Here is a 24,602-nt window from a genome sequence, read left to right on the forward strand (position 1 = left end):
CCGGCAGCCATGCTGGCCAGCTGGCTGATGCTCAGGTGTCGCTTTCCTGGCCCGGGAGGAGGCAGCGAGTGCATGAGGGTGTTGGGGTTGGGGTTTTTTTTGTGTTTTTTTTTTTTGTTATTGTATTTGAGTTTGTGCATGTGAGAGCGTGATGGTAACCTGCAGGGATGCAAAGAGCTCCAGGGAGCTGGCTTTGTGTGTGCCATTACCCCACTGATAGCAGCCAGGGATGGTGCTTCACCGGGCCATGCAGGCGGCTCGCGCGGGGGATCTCGCGACCCTGAGGGATCTAGCATCTTCCGGCCACCTCTCTCCAGCCATCAGGGATGGTCAAGGTGCCGGCCCGGTGCATCACGCGGCCAGGTGTGGACGCCTGGACTGTCTGCGGTACCTGGTGGGCGAGCTGGGTCTGGCAGCTGATCCCCGGGCCTCCAACAGTGCCACACCGGCACATGATGCCGCAGCGACTGGCAACATCCGGGAGCTGCAGTGGCTCGTGGTTCAAGGAGGCTGCAGCATCGAGGTAAGTTTATCCACCGAGAGCAATCTGTACATGGAGAGAGAGAGAAACCTACCCGACAGCTCAAATACCTTGGAGAGATGCCACGTGTGCAACTTTCCTGGCAATACAGACTCAGTATTCCAAAGTAATTCAGTACATTTACCCAAGTACTCTGCACAAGTACAAATCGGAGGTACTTATACTGCACTGACACTCCACTATTGCTAATCTGGCAGCTTTCGTTATGATTTTGGTCACACAATGTAGATGAAAAGTTTAGGAAATACGATGCTTTCTTGCTGTAGCTAACAATATGTACAAATAGAGGTGAAATAGATAGTTGATTAACTGATAATCCTGTTGACAGAATTAAACCATTTGAATAAACAATGAACTATTAAAGTAATAAACCATTTTTCATATTGACATGTCAAACATTTCATGTTTCCAACTTCTCAAATCTGAGGCTTTGCAGCTTTTCACTTGATTTATTTTAATCTGTTTTTAATCATTTTTGAAACGTTTTACAAGCCAAATGTTCAGTCAAACCAATTAAATGAGAAAATTATCAGCAGATGAAACCAGTAGGAAAGTAATAAGTAACAGTCTGACATAAAATAGTTTTAAATTAGCTCCATCTGAACTAACTACAACCATAACACGCTGTAAACACATAAATGCATGAGTAAAACTCACAAGGGATGTTCTTAAAATGTTCTGTTTACACTTACATACTTTTACATTTGCAATTCTGGACTTTTACTTGTATTGGAGTACTTTATGTATTACAATATATGATATTAATACTTCTACTTGAGTATGAACTGCAGTGATCAGTCAGAGATCACTGATCACAAAGGATCTGAGTACTTATTCCACCACTGCTGACTTTGCTGTGTGTGAGTCTGAACTCTGCCAATGGCTTAAGACGGCTCTCTGACTGATCACTGCAGTTGTAAAAGGTACTGTACTGTACCTTTCCTGTACGAGCACCCGCTGATTGCATCATATGGTGTTGACTAGCTTGGTATCCATCAGTACTATGTTGCAAGTGTAATCATGTCCAGATGCTTGAGGGGAGCTCTCACTTGAACTAAGCTATGAAGTGCAGAGAAAATCTACCTGCATCCCTCAAAATGACAAACTGTGATGACTGACTCCGCAGAGTTCATTAAGAGAATGTCCTGATTGGTGGTGCAGAATCTCTACTGTAGCTTTGTTTTATCTTTCACCTTATTTATTGTATGAATGAGCTGATAGGAGTGATCCCTTACAGGAGTGGAGTTCGGTTTGTCTCCATCTCCCTCGCGTCTCTGTGTTCATGTTTCCAGGACAGAGATGCAGCCGGCGCCACAGCTCTGCACCTCGCAGCTCGGTTCGGTTGTGTGGACGTCATCAAGTGGCTGCTGTCTGTTGGAGGAATGGCCAAGGTGGAGACAAACTGCGGAGCTGTACCCTCTCACTACGCTGCCGCCAACGGGGACCTCAATTGTTTGAAACTGCTCATCCAGGAGGCGCCTGGGTGAGTTCACTGCCTGTGTTTCACCGGTGTACGTCCCTCATATCTCAGCCACGGTGGCAGTAGGCTCTGACGCCCTGCCAGTCGACTTGGGTCAGAGATATTTGAACAACTATCTGATAGATTGCTATGAAAAACGTTCATGGTGCCAGGACGATGAATTCCTCTGACTTGGGTGACATCCTGACTTCCTCTAGCCAAGCAAGTCAACACCATATGATGTAGTCAACATGAGGTTGACATTTGTTGTTCACAGTGAAATATCTTCACAACTATCAGATGGATTGTCACGAAATTTACACCAAATATTCACGAGGTCCCGAGACAATCAACTCTAACTACTTTTTTTTTTTTTTTTTTTTTTTTTATCTCCGTGACTTCTCCTCCCGTTCCATCATGAGGGCAAATTCTGTTTTCTTCAATACTTTGGTTTTTGGCACAACTCATGAGATTTTAATCGGCCACAGATCTACTAAACTAGAAGTCTCATTCTTTGATATAGTGTTGAAAAAAATAAGCTTAATTGTTTTCCAAATTTTCCTCAGAATAGTTACACCTGAATTTTAGAGATGTTCCGTTTACTATGCTGAAGAGTTTACAGTAGATCTGTCGGCAGGACGCGTTAAAACTGGTTAATATTTGAGGGGAAAACTAAAACCTGCCACCTTCAAAACAGCAGTGACCTTTATCAGTCTCACCTGACTGGAAGCTGTCACTGGAGGCTGTCACCTGCTGGGGTTACTGTTATGTATTATGTATTGTATTAATCCAAATTTATCCACAACCATGAGTATAACAGATTTAACAATTTACAGTAGCACGTCTCATGAGTAGTTGTTCCAGCAGTTTTCATTTGATGTAGTTTGAAAAATCTGGTACAAACTTCCACCTGGAGTTACAGAATTCTGCTCCACAGATTTATCTACTTCAACCATTTATCTGCCAGCTTTTTCTAACTCAGTATTCCAAGTGTTTGTCCATCTCTTTTAGTTCAAACATTTAACTTCTCTACTTGCTATCTTGTTTACACACACACTACTGCAACCTGTGGTTTCAGTGTATCACAACTGACTGCAGTTGGCAGGAGCTGGTTGGTGTATTGTGCAGTTAGCCTGTTAGCTGGCTGCTTACCTGTTAAATAGATGTATACATTGAAGGCCAGCATTATTAGATTATATATGTTTCCGAATCACAAATACGTGGTATATTACTTTAAATCATGCCATAAGCTTTGTTTCTATATTAGCTGAGCCGCATAATAATCTATCCACGGTACCCTCAGGGTTACATATACACCTGGTTCACAATTACAGGCTTAGAGGATCTAATCATACACAGATGAAGCACATGATCTGACTCGCAGCACAAGCACAACAAAAAAAAGGCTTCACCACAGTAAAGGTGACACATGATAATACTGGGAAACAGGACTTTGTGGATATGAGGAAACAGAGAAGGCATTTAGACAAACTCATTTCACATTGGAAATTATGATCCTTCATAAATAAATAAAAAAGGTCTCACATTTAGTATATTTTAGCCTGATATCACATTTACAGTTATTTTGAGACTCTAAATAAACCTAAAGAATGTGTTGCATTATGCAACACCACCACCAGTGAACGTCATCCCTCGTCCATGTCTTAAACCTGAGACAGTGACTCTTAGTAAGAAGTTAATAGAGACGTGTCTCTTCCTGCTTCATCTCCCTGTTACATGAGGGAGCATGATGAGTGATGGCTTCAGACCATCACGTGACCATCTGTAACTCTGTGAATAATACATACGTAGATGCTGTCGATCACGTGTCAGCCCTGCGGCTGTATTAGTGCTGTATGTACATCAGTGTAAATGCAGCATTTCTGTTGATGAATCAAAGATCAAAACCGTTTGGATCTTTGGTTCAACAACGAAAAAGAAGATAGATAAAGGGAAAAAAAAATCTCCACAACGTCATCCATATGAGACAGTAAAAATATGAATATGGATTTGAGCTTATTCATCACTTTAAATGTAAAGATGGGGTAATTTGTTGAGTATTCCCAGAGACCCACAGAGAGGTCCATATCAGTGTGGTATGTACCTATAGATGGGTTGTGCTAAATGTTTTGTTTTATTATTATTACTTTCTGGTTGATATTCACTGACTACTCCTTTTGTTTTATCATTTGACCAAATAATCTTTTTTTTTTTAAATACAAAAAAGGGTGTCAACATGAATTTCTCCTCAAAGTAAGTAACACTTTTAACTATGGCAGCCTGCACTTTGCTGATTATTTCCTCAGTTTAGCTTTAAAAGATTTTGTCTATAAAATATTAATAAATTGTGAAAGTTGCCTTTTATAAATAAAAACAAGCAGAGGTGACATTTTGCACTTTTGTCTAAAAAAACAAAATGGTAAATGTTCTGCACTTATATCATACTCTATCCCGTGAGGTCTCAGGTTTGTTCATTTATCAAGCTACTCATAAGCCCCTTATAGCATATTTTATCAATCAACTAACTGATTAATCATTTCATTAACTCATTGTAGCTCTAATTCACTCTAGCTCTAATATATCTTTTGTATTTGTTTTTCATTATTGAATCATCCCCAACTGACGGCATGTTGTTACGCTTTTTTTAACGGTTGATAGTTGTAACTGAACGTCTTGCAACCCTGTCGTTGATGTGTGTGTGAGCACAGGTGTGTGAACCACCAGACAGCGATGGGTGCCACCCCCTTATACCTGGCCTGCCAGGAAGGACACCTGCACGTTGCGGAGCACCTGGTGAAGGACTGTGGGGCCGACATCCACCTGAGGGCCCACGATGGCATGACCTGCCTGCACGCCGCTGCTCACATGGGCCACCAGGCCGTGGTGGCGTGGCTGGTCAGTCCAGACGCAGAAACACACGCAAGTGATTCCTGCATCTGTTGTTTTCTTTGATCTTTACCGAGTGAACTCCAACCAGGTGAGCTGCACTGAGGCCAGCTTGTCCTGCCAGGACAGAGACGGAGCGACTGCTCTACACTTTGCTGCCAGCAGGGGGCACTATTGCATCTTGGAGAAGCTGCTTCACATGGGTTCAAAGGTCATCAAGGATTACTGGGGTGGGACCCCACTTCATGATGCTGCAGAGATTGGAGAGATGGAGGTTGGGATTACTTCTTTATTTATCTTGTTTTCATTTGCTTTTTTAATGTCATTATTATCTAAATAATCTTAACTGTGTTCATAAAACACTGTTTTACACATAATGTGTCCTTGTCCACTTATACTGTCCTATTTGATCACTCAGTGCTGTAAAATCCTGTTGGCCAATCAAGCGGACCCTTCACATCCAGACATTGACGGTTTCACAGCAGCAGACTTGGCAGAGTACAACGGACACTATGAATGTGCCAGATACCTCCGTGCCATGGAGAAAACTGTAAGCTCTCTTTCTCACCTCCAGTATATTTTGTTTTGCACGTCTCTCCCTGCTCTGCATCCTCTCATTGTGTCACTGCCCAGCTGTTCGCCTTGGCATGGAAATCAAAGCTGGAGCGTGGTGCGCGCGGTCAGCGGCAAAAAACATCTGGAAGATCTCGGAATCCGCGATGAATCATTTTGTTAATTTGTTACATGTATTTCACTCAGGTCAAGCCTGTCGTTCTCCGGAGCTCTTCTTTTCCACTCAGCCTGATTGTGTTGTGTTTAAGAGGTCTAAGAAAGTGGAAGATGAAGGCTCTTGTGTTTAATAAGGCATTACAGGAGGATGATGGTGTGAGAGGCGGAGGAGATTGTACGTTCTCAGTTTGCCACGGAGGACTCTCTGAGATTAGCCCTTTTGTTTTGTGTGGAAAGCACGGCACTCAGTAATGGGATTGATGAATATTTTAGTGTTAACACCTTGTTTGTGCCGGTGTTGCCTCTTCAAGTCAGGGGTGAAGGCAGGAAAAGCGGCCCACGTTGAACTCGGCCTGCTCTGATACATGATATCTGGTTTCAGAAAGCTACATAATAATTAGGTGTAAACGGATTACTGTTGATACAGACGCTGAAATCAGGTGGTTGTGGAGTTGAATTTAGATAGGAAATATTGGGGTTAAGTGGAAGAGGCTATGGGGCCCACTCTGTCAGCACACTTGTTGAACCTTAAAGCCTCTCGAGCGGTTCACCTGCAGCCTCTACCTGTTCCTCCTCGTCACGCTTCTCTCGCGCACCCGTCGCCGCAGACGACACGAGGATGCACACAGAGTAACCAAAGCTGTCGGCCAATAGAAGCCATGAATAAGTCAGGGGTGAAGAGCAGCACTCATACATGAAGAGGATGATGATAGGGAAGCAGCGAGGCGTGGCTGCCGAGCTCCCCTTCAGAAATAATCCTCCCATCAACAATGGGGAGCTAATTAGCGCAGGGGCCGCTGCGGCGTCGGACGCAGCCGGAGCCGCCGCCAGCTAAGGGCCTATCAGTTACCCCTCTCCAGCGGCTCAGGTGGAGGGCCCAGGGGCTGAGCCCGTTATGGGATCCACAGGCTTAAGTTTCAGCGTTTTCACCATTCTGATGCCTGGAACCGGCAACTCTATCCCTCGGCGGACCTGGAGAGCAGGATGTCACCGGCTTCAAACACACGTTTGATTGTGGTCATGTTTGTTTTTTTTCCAGGGTCTTGGAAGTGCTATGATTGTCACCTCTGGATAGCAGACAGGAGGGTGTATCGTGTTTCTTGGCGATGCATGGGTTGATACACAAACTGAGGCTTGATGTGAACAAAGAGGTCATCTGATAAAGAACCTGTAATAACAGATACATGATTTGAACCCTCATCATATTTGTGGAAGAGCCTGTGAAAAGCCAGTGTCAGAGACGATCCGTACAAGTAGACGTGCCTTAATTACATTTCTGGTGGTGCTTTCATGTTTGTAAGGTGCTGCGCAGATCGCGGGTTGCATCGCTTCTTAGGTGTCAGTCAGATCATCTAATTTCCGAGCAGCGACCTGAATGGATCGGGACGTTGGCCCGATAGAGCTGCGTATTTGGCCTCTCGGCTCATTTGGATCCTTCGTAACGAGGTCAGACTCGTTCAGCGCTGTCAACCGCCCTTCGCTCAACTCGCATCTCAGGAACAGCTGCAATCAAATAAACAGTGTGTGTGGCGTGAGGGAGGTTTACTTCACACACGTTTCACACATGTTTCACAGCGATCAGGGCAGAGATAACTAGTTTGAGACTGTAGGTATTTTTTTTAGAAGAAACACACTGACGTTCCCATTCATTACGCTACTGTGCTTTTTAGAGCACCGTCTGAAGTTTCCGGAAATGCTAAACAACCTTTTGCATTTGTGCCAATTAAGATAATTAATTTCCATTATCACTGATGAGAATCTAATGAATTTATTGTGTTCTTCATGTAATCAGAAATAAAAGGATCCAAAGATATGACTCTTATCAAACTCTCCCTCCTCTCTCACATCAGTGTGAGTCTGAATTACAAAGTCTGGTTGCGTCACAGTTGCATGTTTGTGGCAGACTGGGAGATATTTTACAGCATTATGAAATCTATATCAAATACTGTCTTTATATATTCAGTTTCAAAAGATGTCATTGTGTTGAAATCTGATAACAGCTGAAGGGCTTTATTGATGAGTCCTTTAAAAAAAAAAAAAAAAAAAAAAAATCTAAAATACCAAAACGTAACTGGTTACAGATGTGAATATTTGCTGATTCTTTTTTAGTTTTTTTTAATGAGTGTAAAACTAAAACCAATGTTTGGAATATGTCGATTTGAACTCTGGGAAATTGTGATTTGCATTTTTTTTCTCTATATTTACAGCATTTTTTTTTTACCTTTTATAAAAGAATAGGAAAAAAGACATCAACGAAACATGTGACCCACAAGTGGGGGTATACATTTCTTGATTTACTAAACTTCTGATAACATGATCCTTGGATTTATTCAGATTCAGATATGAGTCCTCCGTTCTTACAGTGAAGTTGATCCATTTCTGCCAGTTTCAGGGGAAGGTCTTCACACTCACTGGTCACAGAAAATAAAGGTTTTCCATCACATTCACTGATATAAACCACAGGACATAACAACACAATTCATCGGTATCAAAAACTGCAGCATCCAAAATGACCATGCGATCCTTTCTCTACGACATTTACAAAAAGCTGAACATTGTAACCTTCATGAAGGTTGGATTTATTGCAAGACTGTTATAGTTACCTTTAGCCAGGTGTACCTAATATACTGACAACTTATTGTGTATGCTTCACTGTGTACATTTACATTTTATGCCAGCACAACTACTTCTGCTGTCAACGCAAGATTCAATATCTCACTGACATGTTTTAAACCCGAAAGATACACTAACAAAAAAAAAAAAGCAACAGATGAATCAATAATTAAACAAATGTAATATGTATTAAGGAGTTTTATTTTCTGATTTGCGTCTTGAATCCTGAACACTGGAGCCACAGTTTGTCCCAGCTTAACGCATGTTGTTGCCAGCTTTTCCACACTAACAGCCCAAGCTGTCTGTTCCGCTCACGGTGTCACATTGTGTTTCCACTGTCACATTTTACTAATCATTTCTGGTGGATGACTTGAGAAAAAAACAACAACAACAACAACGTAAACTTCCATTCATTTACTCCCAGGTGGAAAAACTCACCTGGACGCGCGCGTGTATACAATGTCTTGTTTTCCAGCTGCTTTGACAACTCTTCCGCTGATACCTCCCTCAGCGCAGCAGCGCGACCGTTGGTTTGTCGTTGCATTAGTGACATTACCGGGCCATCCTATCCGTTCCCTTAATTATTAACGCCATTCTCCGATCAGTTTATTGTTTATTGCCCGGCGGCCCTTGGCCACTGGCAAGAGGATGCAGATGATGGTGTCAAACAAGTGGTCGGTGATCTTTAGATAGCGTCACATCCCCAGCGCGGGAGCGGTCGCCCCGGTTCCCTGCGGCTGCACGAGTCGGTGCTCGAGCGGTGTCACAGGACAGAGAGGAGTCCCACGGGCGCGCGCGGGGAGAGCCGGACAAGGTGAAGGTTAGTGAGTTCTCTCCGGCTCTATTGATCACACTGTTATTGGGGCTTTTTGGTGTGTGTTTTATGGCTTTATTTTTTCTCTGAACTGCAGTGAGTGACTGGACAGGCTGAGTAATTATTTTTGTAGAATGAAAGGAAAGTTTTGTACTTTCTGTTCAAGAGGCCCGAGCTGGCAGCCGCGTTTGGCAGCGTCCTACCTATTTTCTGATCAGTTATAGCCTCTTACGGTCAGACATGACTAATACTTCAGTCCCATGACCTTCCTTTATTTTGTCATTGTTGATTTTTGCAAATTGGACATGCACCCCCCCCCCCTTTTTTTTTTCTTTTCTTTTTTTTTTTTTTAACCTCGCACTGTTTCTACATATAGATCCATTTTGCTTAGCTGCTGCAGATGCATGAAAAATATTCTGTTACTATTGGCAGAAACCGTGTGTATTAGCCACACAAAGCATTTACCTCCATGCAGGAAACTTTACTGCCATGTGAGTGGACATGTATTTACGCTACAGTGCTCTGTGTATAATGTACACCCGCTGTATACATTCCGTGTTGCAATTTATTACCGGAACGTGAATATTTCACGTGGAAGCAGGTTGTTTTGATGATTGATTCCAGAGCGCAGAATTACAAGACATGTTTCTTAAATACACATGGCGCTCTAAAATACTTCAACCCTCTCATGGCTCGACCCGCAGGGAGCGCAGATTACTGGTGCAGCATGTCTGACAACGAGGCAGCGCTGAGTAGCTGTTTCTTAACTCTTGGCTCCTAATCTGCAGTGATCGGGGTCTTTGTGGTCTTCGACAGAGGGAGAGTGGATCCAGGCCAGAAACAGGGTTAGGCTATCTGTATCTGCGTGGCAATTGGGATGGGGGGGGGGTGCTGATGAAAACCAAATGCTCTCTGGCCAATGCGTCTAATTAAACACACACCACACACACACACACACACACACACACACACACACACACACACACACACACACACACACACACACACACACACACAGGAGGTTCATGGTAGCTTTTAGGACATTGAACTGTTACGAGAAGGGTCACAAAGGAATCAGGCTCCCTTCCCCCTTTTTTTTCCCCCCCTCCTTCGTGTTGTTTATCTATTTATGGATTGCACAACTTCTGGGAAGTTTATCTCCCCGCCCGAGCAGTGTCACAGCATATTTCGTGTTGCTCGACATCAAAGTGAGAGGAAATGGCACGGACCACCTCGTGGACATAAAGCACAACAGCATGCAGCAGCACATTAGGCCCGCCTTTGATGTTTTGGTTACTAATAATGTCCTTGGAGAGCTGAATTTGATATGCATTCTGTATGGAGTGCATTAAGACAATGCAGGTTCATTAAAGGGAGCCTAAATGTTTCCATACATCCTCCCTAGAGCGGTGTGAAATGCTGCTGCTGGTTCGACCATGTGTTTGCTCCTTTCGTCGTTCCTGTCTTCAGGCTTCAGAATGTTTTAACGTGTTAACCTCAGTCTACACATTTTAACTCATTTTCTTTAGCCTAATCATTCATTTTATTTTCCTTCTAATTTAAACAATTAGCAGCCTAATATTATTGTTGATATTCTACCAAAAAAAACAGAGCTTTTTCCTCCATTTTTACCCAAATATTCTTGACATTTTAGACACATTTGCTGAGAAAAGATGCCATATTGACCTGAGAGAACTATCCAAACGAGTATTAAATATTTCGTTGTGTGATACACTGTTCATTTCTACCTTTTTATTTTTTTTTATTTCCTTTTTAACTCTTCTGAAACCTGATGTCTTCTACAATGAGCTGTCCGTCTGCAGACCTGAATACATGCTTGCTTTCACATTTACCTCAAATACTATTGAGTGACAAATGTTGTGTTTTTGACAATGAATTAAAAGACAAATAAGGATTTTTAGGTCAAAATATGTTTTTTGTTTTTGTTTTGTTTTTTAAGGAACTTCATGAAAATGTGAAATAAAATCTCAAAACATTGTCATAAATGTAAGTTTTTGACTGCTGAGTGAACTAAGGCAGAAAAAAATGCATCCTCTTTGTGATGGATTTGATGCACTTCACACAACTGAGTTCAAAGATTACAAAGCAGGGATAAAATAAATTCACTCTTAATGATACCCGGTACTATTCACACTGCAATTACCAGAAAAAAATCCCCAAGAAAAACACAAGAAAAAGTTTTCTTAATGTAAATAGTAAAGATAAATCTGTGTCTGTGGTGTTGACTCATTCGCCACGGTACCGAACTTTCGACTCCAAACCCTGTTTGTTAAATGATGTGTTCTGGGGAAACACAAGAATGAAAGAGAGTAGGAAAAGCCTTTGTGCTGTCGAGTCCGTGATGTTCTACGGAGGGACAACAGGTATCCACATGTGCTGCAGTGTCATGCTGGAAAATGTGAGCTTCCTTCCAGCAGCAGTTCAGGTGAGGTGAAGAGAGAAGTCTGATGAGACTCGATTTAAATGACAGGAGTAGGAAACAGCTCTTCTTCCTTCACGGTCTTCTCGTTAAAGATCAGTGTACGCCTGAAAGAATTTCCTGAACACGGAGCCTCTTGGAGTGAAAATTTGATGTTTTGCAAATGGAAGAAATTGTGGTGTTTTTGCGACGTCTGTCTTCAGTGAAGGCAGCTCTCCTCACATGTGAAGGGCCTGAGACCTCCATGTCTGACAGTTGGTGTTGTGAAATATTTGTAGACCCCCTGTGCAGACAAGCCCATAGAGGAGGTAACCGCTCCAGAGGAAGTGAAGGTGAGGCCGGCTGTGTCTCTGCAGCGCAACAGGGAGGACTACTACAGGAGCCTGAGTGACACACGCATGGACGGTCACAGCAAGAACGCACACATGGATAGTTTAAAGGTAAACGCCAAATTTAGGCTAGAAGAGGTTTTACGGTCCTTTCACTGTTTCTTATAACTTCAGGCAACCGTTTTCCGCTTTTTGCCCTAATGAGCAACCTGAGAGTGAGGAGTCCCCGCAGGCCAGATACCCTACGCCTCCTCCGACACCGCCTTTACCTTCAGCTCCATCCACCCCTGCTCATCCGGACAGGACCGCTGTCTGCAGAATCAAGCAGGTTCAGATCGGCACATCTGGTGAGAGAAACATTTCTTTGGCACGAATGTTTTAATGGTCATTGCTCAAAGTTGAGTTGTTAATGTTTATTAATCTGAATTGGATTGATAGAAATGGAGAGCTCGTCTGATTTGTGTTGCAGTTATTAAAGGTTTCAATCAACCCAAGGCTGCAGGGAGTGAGATAACTGCCTCCACTGATAAGACGATGCTGCCTGATGCGAACCTCCTGGCTGAAAGAAAACTCCTGGGCGACATGAAGTCCATTAAATCTCTGAAACAGTCGGGAATATCTGGGGCTTTCACTGGACAAGCAGTAAGTACCCTTATTTTTCTTGTAATATATATCCTGCCTTCGTAGGCGCTTCCTCCTTTTAGATAACATGCTGATAACTGGAGACTACCGCTGCGTGTTCTCTGTAGAACAAGATGGTGGTCCTACCTTCTGAGGAGGCCAACCTGTCAGACATTGACTATCTGGTGCCCACCCATGATGAGAGAGGCCGCCCCATAGCCGAGTGGAAGAGGCAGGTCATGGTGAGGCAGCTGCAGGCCAGGCTGCTGGATGAAGAGGATCAGAGGAGAAAGGTAACGCCGTTCTAAGGGTTAAACAGAATATAACATGTCTTAAACATCCAGTATGAATCTGCTGAGTTTACAAGACAATGTACACATTGGATTGGATAACAGAACCGAAATGATTGTTTAGAGGTTAATGGGACTTTTAAGAGCACTAGGTAGGTAGGTAGGTAGGTATTTACTTTATTAATCCCCGAGGGGAAATTTTTTCGCTACAGCAGCATACATACAGGAGCAATAAGATAATAATAGAAATAATAGAATAAAATAATAGAATAGAATAGAATAATATAATAATAGAAAAGCAATAAAATAAAATAGCAGTAAATAGCAGTAAACAATATAAATATAAAATATAAAATGCACAGTATATACAGTACATTATATATCTATATATATTATATACAACAAACCAAGAAACACAGTCAACATATATATATACAGTACAGTATATATCTATATATATTATATACAAACAAACCAAGAAACACAGTCAACAGTGTTATTGTATTGTGATGTATTTTGCCAGAGGTGAGTTATTGTACAGTCTTATTGCAGTGGGCAGGAATGATCTCCTGTATCTGTCCTTGTGACAGCGGAGCTGGAGGAATCTTTTGGAGAAAGTGCTCCGCTGTCCCTGCAGCAGGTGGTGGAGAGGGTGGACAGGATTATCCAACATGGATAATAGTTTGTTCAGCGTCCTCCTCTCCACCACCTTTTCCAGGCTGTCCAGTTTGCAGCCAATGATGGAGCCGGCCTTCTTAACCAGTTTGTTAAGTCTGTTGGTGTCACCGGCTCCAATGCTGCTCCCCCAGCAGACCCCAGCGAAGTACAATGCACTGGCCACAACAGACTGGTAGAACATCTCCAACATCTCGCTGCACACATTGAAGGATCGAAGTTTCCTCAAGAAAAAGAGTCGACTCATCCCCTTCTTGTAGACAGCGTTGATGTTGGTCTTCCAGTTCAGTCTGTTGTCGATGGACACACCCAGGTACTTGTACTCCTCAACCATGTCCACCTCCCCTCCCAGAACTCTCAGCGGTTGTGGAGCCGTCGCCTTCCTCCTGAAGTCGACCACCATCTCTCTGGTCTTGGCCACGTTCAGGAGCAGGTGATTTCTACCCGCCCACTCCACAAAGTCCTCCACTACTGCCCTGTACTCATCCTCCCGTCCATCCCTTATACATCCGACCACTGCAGAGTCATCAGAGAACTTCTGCAGATGGCAGGACTCTGAGTTGTACTGGAAGTCAGTTGTGTATAAGGTGAACAGAAAGGGAGACAGAACAGTTCCCTGAGGAGCTCCAGTACCACTGACCACCGTATCAGACAGCACACTGCCCAGACGGACCAACTGTGGTCTGCCTGTCAGGTAGTCATTGATCCAGGAGACGGTGGGCGCGTCCACCCCCACCACCCGCAGCTTCTTACTCAGCAGCAGTGGTTGGATGGTGTTGAATGCACTGGAGAAATCAAAGAAAGTGATTCTCACAGATTCACCGGTTCCATCCAGGTGAGACTGAGCTCGTTGCAGCAGGTAGATGATGGCGTCGTCCACTCCCACACGAGGCTGGTACGCAAATTGCAGAGGGTCCAGTGAAGATTTCACCAGCGGCCTGAGGTGGGCCAAGACCAGCCTCTCCAGCACCTTCATCACATGAGATGTGAGGGCAACCGGTCGGTAGTCGTTGAGGCCAGATGGAGTCGTCTTCTTGGGGACAGGAACCAGGCAGGACGTCTTCCACAGCACCGGGACCTCCTCCTGCTTCAGGCTCAGGTTGAAGAGGTGTTGTAGGACCTCAGCCAGCTGGGCGGCGCAGGTCTTCAGGACCACGGGGCTGATGCCGTCAGGTCCTGCAGCCTTGCGCTGGTGGAGTCTCTCCAGCTGTCTCCTAACCTGGCCAGTCGTCACAGAGAGTGTGTGGTGAGGGTGTGGGGGGGTCGATGGAGGAAGAGCCCTGTGAGATTGAGGGCTCTATGCAGTTCACCAGGGGGCGCAGAGGGGGAGGGGGAGGCAGCAGAGGTGTTTGGGAGGCGTGAGGTGTGGAGGAGACAGATGAGGGTGGTGAACTAAACCTGTTGAAGAAACAGTTTAGTTCATTTGACCTCTCCAGGTTCCCCCTGGTTGTTCCTCTCCAGGTTCCCCCTGGTTGTCTCTCTCTCCCCTTGAACCCAGTAATCTCCTTCATACCGGTCCACACCTCCCTCACGTTGTTCTGCTGGAGTTTGGCCTCCAACTTCCTCCTGTAGGAGTCCTTGCACTCCTTGAGCTTCTCCTTCAGGTGGCGCTGCACTCTCCTGAGCTCCTCCCTGTCCCCAGACCTGAAAGCTGCTTTCTTCTTATTAAGAACTTTCAGGTCACTGGTGATCCACGGCTTGTTGTTGGGGAAGCATTTTACAGTCCTGGATGGTACGGTGGAGTGTTCACAGAATTTGATGTATTCTGTGAAACAGTCCGTCATGCTGTTGATGTCCTCCCCATGTGGTCCACACAGCACATTCCAGTCCGTGGACTCAAAGCAGTCCTGCAGGGCATCTTTAGCCTCCTGTGTCCACCTCCTCACAGTCCTGGTGGTCACAGGCTGCCTCTGCACCAGGGGGACATACCTGGGAGTCAGCAGGACCAGGTTGTGGTCTGATCTACCAGGGGGGGAAGGGCAGTAGTACTGTATGCATCCATGGCATTAGCATACAGTAGGTCCAGAGTTTTATTGTTCCGTGTGGGGCAGTTCACATACTGGTGCAAAGTTGGCAGTATTTTATCCAGACTGGTTAAAGTCTCCAGTAACTGCCAAAAATGCACCAGGATGCTTAGTCTGCAGTTTAGCCACCGTGGAGTGGATGGTGTCCACTGCTGCCTCTGCGTCAGCTGATGGAGGAACGTACACAGCGATAACAATGGCGGACGTGAACTCCCTCGGCAAATAATAAGGGCGCATCCCCACGGCTAGAAGTTCAATGTCTGGGCTACAGAAACGTTCCTTCACACACACGTGGTCGGGATTGCACCACCTCTTGTTCACATAGACTACAATCCCTCCACCTTTCTTCTTGCCGCTCCGAACAACGTCTCCGTCCGCCCGAACAGTCCTGAAGCCGGTACGGCCGCGCTGTGGTCCGGGAAATGTGAGTGCAGCCGTGTCTCGGTGAAACACATGATGCTGCAATCCCGGTATTCCCGCTGGGTCTTTACCAGCGCGCCGAGCTCGTCCATCTTGTTGGCCAACGACCTCACGTTCCCCATTAAGATCGCCGGTACCGCTGGTTTGTATTTCCTCCTTTCCGCCTTCAGCTTAGCTCCAGCTCTGCAACCCCACCGTCTTCTCCGAAGTTCAACAGGGATCTCAGGCCTCGCTCCGGGCAGCAGCAGTAGGGGCCGACTCAGCGCGATCAGCTGATCACGCGAGTAAACAATAACAGTGCCCCCATCCAGAAACGTGGAAAAATTACGGTCCATTACGGACCATTAACTTAACACACGAGAGAAAGAGAGAAAAAAAAAAAACTAGTTACAGATAGAAAGGAAAACGTGCATCTTTTTCAATTAGGCTTTTAACTGGACATCATAGAAACAAGCTGAAACATTCACACGTATAATCACAGTGATGTTTTTGTTCTATTGTCCTATAAAGACACATTTTTCCACTTTCAATACAGGAGGTCTCTAACGCTCCTGTATTTTCTAGCCAATTTCCTGGAATCCTTTCTCATCATTTCCTAAAAATGATCTGGCATTGGGCTGTATGTTGCAAGGATGTTTCCAAGAAAGTCCTTCATAGTTTGGTACTGAAAGCAAAGGACTGTTGCTGAAGTTAAGTTCCTAATCAAGTTTTTAAGATGAAACAAAGAAATGATGTAGTTAGGTAAGTGAAAAAAAGTAAATTAACTACTTGCTAATCATTATTGTTTATGCTGCATATTGGTTACATTGCAGGACAGCTGCACTGGAAATTCCTTAGTTTTGTGTTTTAATGATATGATATGATCAATAAAATAACACACTCCATGCTATTTCACAGTCTCAGCAGTGTTACAGTTTGTACCAAAAGTCTGTGACTGCATCAGAAATCTGTCATATTTTCATGTTAACTTGGAAATAATCTGAAAGTTTCAGGAAATATTTCAGATTCTGCACTATTTCTCTTTTTTTCTCTCCTGTAAAAAGGTTTTATTTTAAAAGAGTTAACATTATTTACTTTAATTGTATCCTTCCATTAAAGCGGCGATCAGATGACACTGAGGTGGATGTGATCGACTCAACAGAGGCTTGTTCAAATAAATCACACACACGTCAGTGTATGGCGCTCTGAAACACTTTGTGGAAACTGGACCAGTTGTATCCAAAGCAGACAGACCAAAAAATGAACACACCATCAGAATATCAATACATGAGGATTTGTTCACTGAGAGATGGACCATTAACTTCATAACCGACTCCACAAGACTCCAGTCAGCTAAAGTTCTGTTGAAAGAAGGCTGTCTCAGAGGACTAGTGTCTAAACCACTTCTAAAGAGGGGAAACAAGGACATACGCCTGGGGTGGGCTGAGATAGACCAGCATGTGACAATGGATGTTGGAAAATCCACTGGTGGTCGTCAGTGGTATTGCACTTTGAGGGACTTCCACATTGGCTTTACTTTTCAGACCCAGAGACTACGTCCATTTTTATAAATCTTTTTTATTAGTCTATGGACATACTAACCCCTCTGGTTTGTAGATTAGAAGAAATACTTGAAGACCAAAGTAAACCAACGAGAGCTGCCTGTCAGGGACTCGTATACCTCAACCCCACTGTACATTTATGGGGCACTTGAAAACTGAGAAAGCCAAATATTCCTGACATCACGAGAAGCTCTTTGGATCGTTGTCAGATGATGCTGGGATGACATGTGTCTTCAGGTTTGAACCAACGTGTGGAGTTCATTCTACTCAAAGGCTGCTCTCATTAAAGCAAAAGGAGTTGAATCTATAGGTTAGGTTAGATAGTTACTTTATTAATCCCCAAGGGGACATACAGAAGCAATAAGATAATAATAGAACAATAGAAAAGCAATAAAATAGCAGTAAAAATATAAAATGCACAGTATATACAGTACAGTATATATATTATATACAAACAACCAAGAAACACAGTCAACAGTATTATTGTTATGTGATGTATTTTGCCAGAGGTGAGTTATTATACAGTCTAATTGCGGTCGGCAGGAATGATCTCCTGTATCTGTCCTTGTGACAGCGGAGCTGGAGGAATCTTTTGGAGAAAGTGCTCCGCTGTCCCTGCAGCAGGTGGTGGAGAGGGTGGACAGGATTATCCAACATGGATAATAGTTTGTTCAGCGTCCTCCTCTCCACCACCTTTTCCAGGCTGTCCAGTTTGTAGCCGATGATGGAGCCGGCCTTCTTAACCAGTTTGTTAAGTCTGTTGGTGTCACCGGCTCCAATGCTGCTCCCCCAGCAGACCACAGCGAAGTAAAATGCACTGGCCACAACAGACTGGTAGAGCCGGCCACTTTATTAGGTACACCTTTCTAGTACCGGGTTGGATCCCCTTTTGCCTTCAGAACTGCCTTAATTCTTGGTGTCATAGATTCAACAAGGTGCTGGAAACAGTTCCACCACATCCCAAAGCTTCTATTGGATGTGGTGACTGTGGAGGCTGTTGGAGTCCAGTGAACTCATTGTCATGTTCAAGAAACCAGTTTGAGCTGAATGGAGCTTTGTGACATGGCACGTTATCCTGCTGGAAGTATCCATCAGAAGACGGTCCACTGTGGTCATAAAGGGATGGACACGGTCAGCAACAATACTCAGGTAGGCTGTGGCGTTTCAACGATGCTCAATTGGTACTAAGTGTGGCAAGAAAATATCCCCCACACATTACACCTCCACCACCAGCCTGAACCACTGATACAAGGCAGGACCCTTGCTTTCATGTTGTTTACGCCAAATTCTGACCCGACCATCTGAATGTCGCAGCAGAAATCGAGACTCATCAGACCAGGCAACGTTTTTCCAGTCTTCTATTGTCCAATGTTGGTGAGCCCGTGCGAATTGTATCCTCAGTTTCCTGTTGTTAGCTGACAGGAGGCGCCCGGTGGTCTTCTGCTGCTGGAGCCCGTCTGCTTCAAGCATCCACGTGTTGTGCGTTCAGAGACGGTCTTCTGCATAACTCCGTTGTAACGAGAGTTTATTTGAGGTACTGTTGCCTTCATCATCTCGAACCAGTCTGGCCGTTCTCCTCTGACCTCTGGCATCAATGAGGCATATTGGTCCAGAGAACTGCCGCTCACTGGATATTTTCTCTTTTTCGTAATATTCTCTGTAAACCTAGAGATGGTTGTGCGTGAAAAACCCAGTAGATCAGCAGTTTGTGAAATACTCAGACCAGCCCGTCTGGCACCAACAACCATGCAACGTTCAAAGTCACTTAAATCACCTTTCTTCCCCATTCTGATGCTCGGTTTGAACTTCAGCAGGTCGTCTTGACCTTGTCTACATGCCTAAATGCATTGAGTTGCTGCCATGTGATTGGCTGATTAGATATTTGCATTAATGAGCAGTCGAAAAAGGTGTACCTAATAAAGTGGCTAATGAGTGCGTGAGTGAGTGAGCGAGTGAGTGAGTGTGTATGTATGCATGTATGTATTCATCTTTCCCTCCATCCTGACTAGTCTCCAGTTCCTGCCGCTGAAAAACATCCCCACAGCATGATGCTGCCACCACCATGCTTCACCGTAGAGATGGTATTGGCCAGGTGATGAGCGGTGCCTGGTTTCCTCCAAACATGACGCTCGGCATTGAGGCCAAAGAGTTCAATCTTTGTTTCATCAGACCAGAGAATTTAGTTTCTCATGGTCTGACAGTCCTTCAGGTGCCTTTTGGTAAACTCCAGGTGGGCTGTCATGTGCCTTTTACTGAGGAGTGGCTTCCGTCTGGCCACTCTACCATACAGGCCTGCTGGGTGGAGTGCTGCAGAGATGGTTGTCCTTCTGGAAGGTTCTCCTCTCTTCACAGAGCAACGTTGGAGCTCTGTCAGAGTGACCATCGGGTTCTTGGTCACCTCCCTGACTAAGGCCCTTCTCCCCCGATCGCTCAGTTTGGCCGGGTGGCCGACTCTAGGAAGAGTCCTGGTGGTTCCAAACTTCTTCCATTTACAGATGATGGAGGCCACTGTGCTCATTGGGACCTTCAATGCTGCAGAAATGTTTCTGTACCCTTCCCCAGATCTGTGCCTCGATACAATCCTGTCTCGGAGGTCTACAGACAATTCTTTGGACTTCATGGCTTGGTTTGTGCTCCGACATGCACTGTCAACTGTGGGACCTTATATAGACAGTGTGTGTCTTTCCAAATCATGTCCAATCAACTGAATTTACCAGGTGGACTCCAATCAAGTTGTAGAAACATCTCAAGGATGATCAGTGGAAACAGGATGCACCTGAGCTCAATTTTGAGTGTCATGGCAAGGACTGAATACTTATGTACATGTGATTTTTTTTTTTTTTTTTTTTTTTTTTTTAATAGATTTCCCCAAAACCTTTTTCACGTTATCATTGTGGGGTATTGTGTGTAGAATTTTGAGGACATTTTTTTTATTTAATACATTTTGGAATAAGGCTATAACATGACAAAATGTGGAAACAGTGAAGCGCTGTGTTTACTTTCCGGATGCACTGTATATATATTTAATCAATAAGTTGACTGACAGAAAATTTAATTTCATTGATAACTGATAAATTCAATCAAACATTTTCTGGTTCCAAAGACAAAGTAACAAAATTTTGGGCTGTTTGTTGAAAACCAAGCAGTCTAAATATTTAACTTTTGGCTTTAGGAAATTGTGCTGGAGGATTTTTGGAGGATTTTTTTTTTGCTATTCTCAGTTGAAGAAGTTCAGTTCGAGAAATAATCGCCACAATAATCAATGATGAAAGTACTTGTCTCAGTAGTGGCCGCCGTGGGAGAGTCACTTCTATGTTGTACAGTCTTCTTTAAATTAAACCCTCTCCTAAACAAATAGTTATTGAGTCTAACCTGACCATAATGAGAAAAACAAAAATTGTGGTCTGACTTTGTAATGCTATTCTAAATCTGCATTACTGAAAATTTTAAAAAGCACTTGGAAAGTCAGTCACCGTTTACTTTTAATTGCTCATAACAAATCACTGAACACATAACACATTACGAGTCAAGTCATATTTCTGAGGTTTGGATGAGGGCTGGATTGCAGTTATACTGTACCATTACTCTTCTTCTCACACGCCAAGACCATTTGAAACGTTAAAAAGACTTTAAAATGACAAGCTGCATGTTTATCTGCCTGCTGTTCGCCTCTTCTTTTACAGGAAAACGGGAACAGATATGCCAAAGTCAGCTGGAGGTACTCCCAAGCCCACAATGCCATCCTGGGGCCCTCTGGTGAGCTGCTGACCGAGGATGATCTCATCTATCTGGAGCAGCAGATTGCCAACGTCTCCATGCAGAGGAACTGTGCGGGCTACGAGCTGGAGCTGGCTCGTCTGGCCGAGGAGCTCAGGCACATCCTGCCGGCCCCCATCGTCAACATCACCGTCAACACGCAGTTCAGAAACTTCTCGAGTCAGGTTCCCCTACCTGTGTGGTGCGGCCGCATCTCGGGCATCGTAAAGAGCATGTCTCTGCTCATGACCAACCTGACAGACCAGCCCTACTGCAAGATGCCCAACACCGACCTGATCACGGTGTTCTCTCAGACGCCCGACAGGCAGACCTCCACCAGGGGACGCAGGGACAGGATCGAGGATGAAATCCATCAGTTCGGCGTGTCTGTGAGGACTCTGAAGTCCAATTTTGAGACACAGAACTCTTTGTCAGACGAGCCGGAGGAAGCTGTCGTGTTAAGTTCTTCCCCTCAGATCGAGGCCACAAATTCAGACAATCAGCTCAAAGTGTGGAGTCCAGCCCCCGAAACGGACCAGAACAGTGACTCCGGCATTGACTACAATGAAAACGTCGCCGATGTTCTGGAGACCACCAGCCTCAGAAAGGAGCGCATTGTCGTTCTGTTTTTAGGCCACTGGAAGAAATCCGCCTACACCGTGACACTGAAGAGCAAGGACGCAGTGGAGAGGAAGATGAGCGGCGGAAACCTGGGGATGACGGGCAAGTCCGGTTCTGACGGTCGAGGCGGCATGGAGAGTGCCCAGTCCAACATGATGAACAGTTCCCTGGGACACTTCTTCAAGCAGAGGAGCGCCGTCAACAAGATGCTGGGAAACTGGAGGAGCATGATCTCCAGCGTGCCGTCCAGACAGATACGCAGGTAGGACGCGACGTCTTTTTATAACTCGCTGTCAAACAAAGTGTGTTCATGCCAGGCGTTCATCAGAGTCCCCTTTACCTGCACTGCTCAAGTTCTGACAGGTTTAGATGCCAAATGTTCACCGAAAGGTGATCTGTTATTTGGTCAAATTACAAATTACAAGTTCCAATCTTCAGGTACAGATTGAGACTCTTCACACTTTAAGTCTATTTTGCCTTCATGAGAGTTCTAAAGTTTTACAAAAGTTTTTGCTTTTGCTTGTGATAATATTTGATCTTTTGTAAGTTTATGCTGGAACTGCTGAGATCATAACTACTAATTAATTAGAGCTGATGTTGAATAGGTCTTTCTTGCCCATAACCAACCCCTTTATGAAATTTGATTAAAAAAAAAAAAACATGACCTGAGGATATTAATAGATAGCCAAATAATAAGTTGCATAAATCACATTTATACATTATCAATGGAAACTGCAATGTGTAAAGTAAAAGGAGTCCCTTCTCATGAAGGACCCACAAAGAGCCACAACTCTGCTGCTCCCCCACCACGCTCAACTTCTTCTTTTATTGTTTTGATTTTAGGGCTAAATAATATTTTGTGCTTTTGTTCAGTCTCACCTCTTTCATCAACACCTTTTTCAACAAATAAGCTCTGATCAACCACAACTACACACGACATGCCGAGCAATAAATAGCAGAGGTATTGAATAGCTACAACTGTGCAAGACGTATACCGTTTTAATATTTTTAATGGCTTTGGTTGAGCTATAATTAGTTATGATTGGACATTATAAGATGGAGGCACTGGCCAGAAATACAACTTCAAATTAATGCTATCAGTTCTGCAAGCTAGTAAATCTTTTTCTTTTCTTTTTTTTTTCTTTTTTGTATCTGTTAGCTTTACTCAGCCCCCCAGTGGAAAAACAGAAATGCAGCTTTTAAAAAAGTTTCCTGAATTTGGGATTTTCTTACTTCACTAAAATGAAAGATGTATTTCAATATCCAGCATTCAAGTTACAAAACAAGTGTTGAATTCAGTCACTACATTTAGCTGAAACTATTTGAAGAGACCAAACAGAGAAAATGAATTAGCAATTCTGATAATTGCTTTGTTATCGAAGTAATTTTTCAAAAAGCAATAACCTGCAACCATGCTTGCGGCACTGTGAGGCAGTACTGAGGCACAGCAGTGCTAATGTCAGCATGCTAATATGCTCACAATGATAATGCTAATATACTGTTGTTTAGCAGGTAAAATATTTACAATGCTAAATGTGTTAGAATGCTGCTAATGAACACTAGTTTTACAGGTTTTTGGGCAATTGTGACTTTATGGTGGCACTGGAAGACAAGTGTAGGGATCAGAAACATCACTTCTATTAATTCTCAGAGAGACATTAAGTGTACCCTAAATTCTTCCTAAATTCAGATGTTGAGACATTTCCCTTAAAACCCCAAATGTAAATCAATTAGGCTCGGTTGAAGGTCAAGTTGTTTGGGTACATTACTGTGAGAATCACGAAGCTCCACACAAAACATTGCACTGACATTGTATCCCCAGACACAGTGGCGAGGCTAAAAATCTTAAATATCATGCCCTTATTTCCATTTATTTCAGTGTAAACTCTCTATTTGTGAGTTTTTAACCATTAGTTCGAGAAAAAAAAAAACAACCTTTGAAGACATCACTTTGGCCTGATGGACATGTTTTCATTATTGATTCATAGATAATGACAATAATTTTTTGCCGCAGCCTGGTGTTTCTGCAGCTTGTATAACTGTGCAGTGTTGTCCACAGGCTCCACAGGCAGAAGGCCCTCTACTCCCCCGAGCAGTTCTTACCCCGTCTGGAGGGCGTCCCTGCAGAGTATGACAACCTCACCCTGGACCTCTTCATGTTGGGATACTTTCACATCCTGGAGTTGGAGCTTCCCGTGGATGAACGCAAAATGAGGCACCTGCTGTGTTTCGAAGTGTTCGATCACGTGGGCAGCTTCCCCTGGGAGATGGTCAGGGACTTTCACAAGGCCGTCATACAGGACATCGAGGCCGGGAACCGCGAGTGGAAGGACGGCTTTGAGGACATTAAAGTAAAGTTCTTTGGAAACGTGGTGAGTCCGTCTGAAAGCCCTGTGGACGTGGTGAAGCACAGCCTCCCGGAGTGCAGACAGGTTCCTAAAGTTATTGTGCAGACACCTACGCCCGATGAGGGGATGCTCAACCGTGGAACCGACATTTCCAGTTTTAGCAATGATGAAATTTGTAAATACATCGACAGAAGTTTTGCTTTTTGGAAAGAGAAGGAGGCAGAGATTTTTGATTTTGAGTAGTTGCTTTTTTTTTTTTTTATATATATTTTTCTATGGTTTGTAGTTAGATTACTTTAGGGCTGGGTATCTTTTTGAACTGTGAATCGTAGCATTGTCAAGTACCAGAAGTTGACACAGAATGCTTAGCCACAAGTCTTAGCCTTGTTTACTTATCATCTGATCTGATATTGCCTGATGAGAATTATAATTTTGTTAATTTTATGCTGTTTTATTTTATTGTGTTTACAAATTAAACATCAGCAAATCTCAGAG

The 24,602-nt window shown here is 44.0% G+C and overlaps 1 protein-coding gene across 1 annotated transcript; it reads left to right on the top strand.

The window, feature by feature from the left end:
* Positions 1–70: 70 nt before the first annotated feature.
* On the top strand, positions 71–24,457 carry espnla (espin like a). The gene is made up of 11 exons (XM_069704036.1): positions 71–523; positions 1,834–2,024; positions 4,709–4,895; positions 4,978–5,160; positions 5,305–5,436; positions 11,761–11,922; positions 12,017–12,158; positions 12,281–12,453; positions 12,561–12,725; positions 21,066–22,021; positions 23,819–24,457. Exons 1-11 carry the CDS (start codon positions 230–232, stop codon positions 24,348–24,350), a joined length of 3,117 nt encoding a protein of 1,038 aa, XP_069560137.1. The 5' UTR covers positions 71–229; the 3' UTR covers positions 24,351–24,457.
* The last annotated feature ends 145 nt before the right edge of the window (positions 24,458–24,602 follow it).

This window comes from Brachyistius frenatus, unplaced genomic scaffold, assembly GCF_029030835.1.
Source record: "Brachyistius frenatus isolate BFR_SWC_R1_liver_20210118 unplaced genomic scaffold, ASM2903083v1 Contig_49, whole genome shotgun sequence".
Classification (NCBI taxonomy): domain Eukaryota; kingdom Metazoa; phylum Chordata; class Actinopteri; family Embiotocidae; genus Brachyistius; species Brachyistius frenatus.

Bases quoted from the DNA above. Each gene is read 5' to 3' on its own strand.
- espnla (XM_069704036.1), top strand. From the start codon at position 230: ATGGTGCTTCACCGGGCCATGCAGGCGGCTCGCGCGGGGGATCTCGCG. The intron at 2,025-4,708 runs GTGAGTTCACTG...GTGTGAGCACAG, and splicing joins CTCATCCAGGAGGCGCCTGG to GTGTGTGAACCACCAGACAG. The intron at 12,726-21,065 runs GTAACGCCGTTC...CTTCTTTTACAG, and splicing joins AAGAGGATCAGAGGAGAAAG to GAAAACGGGAACAGATATGC.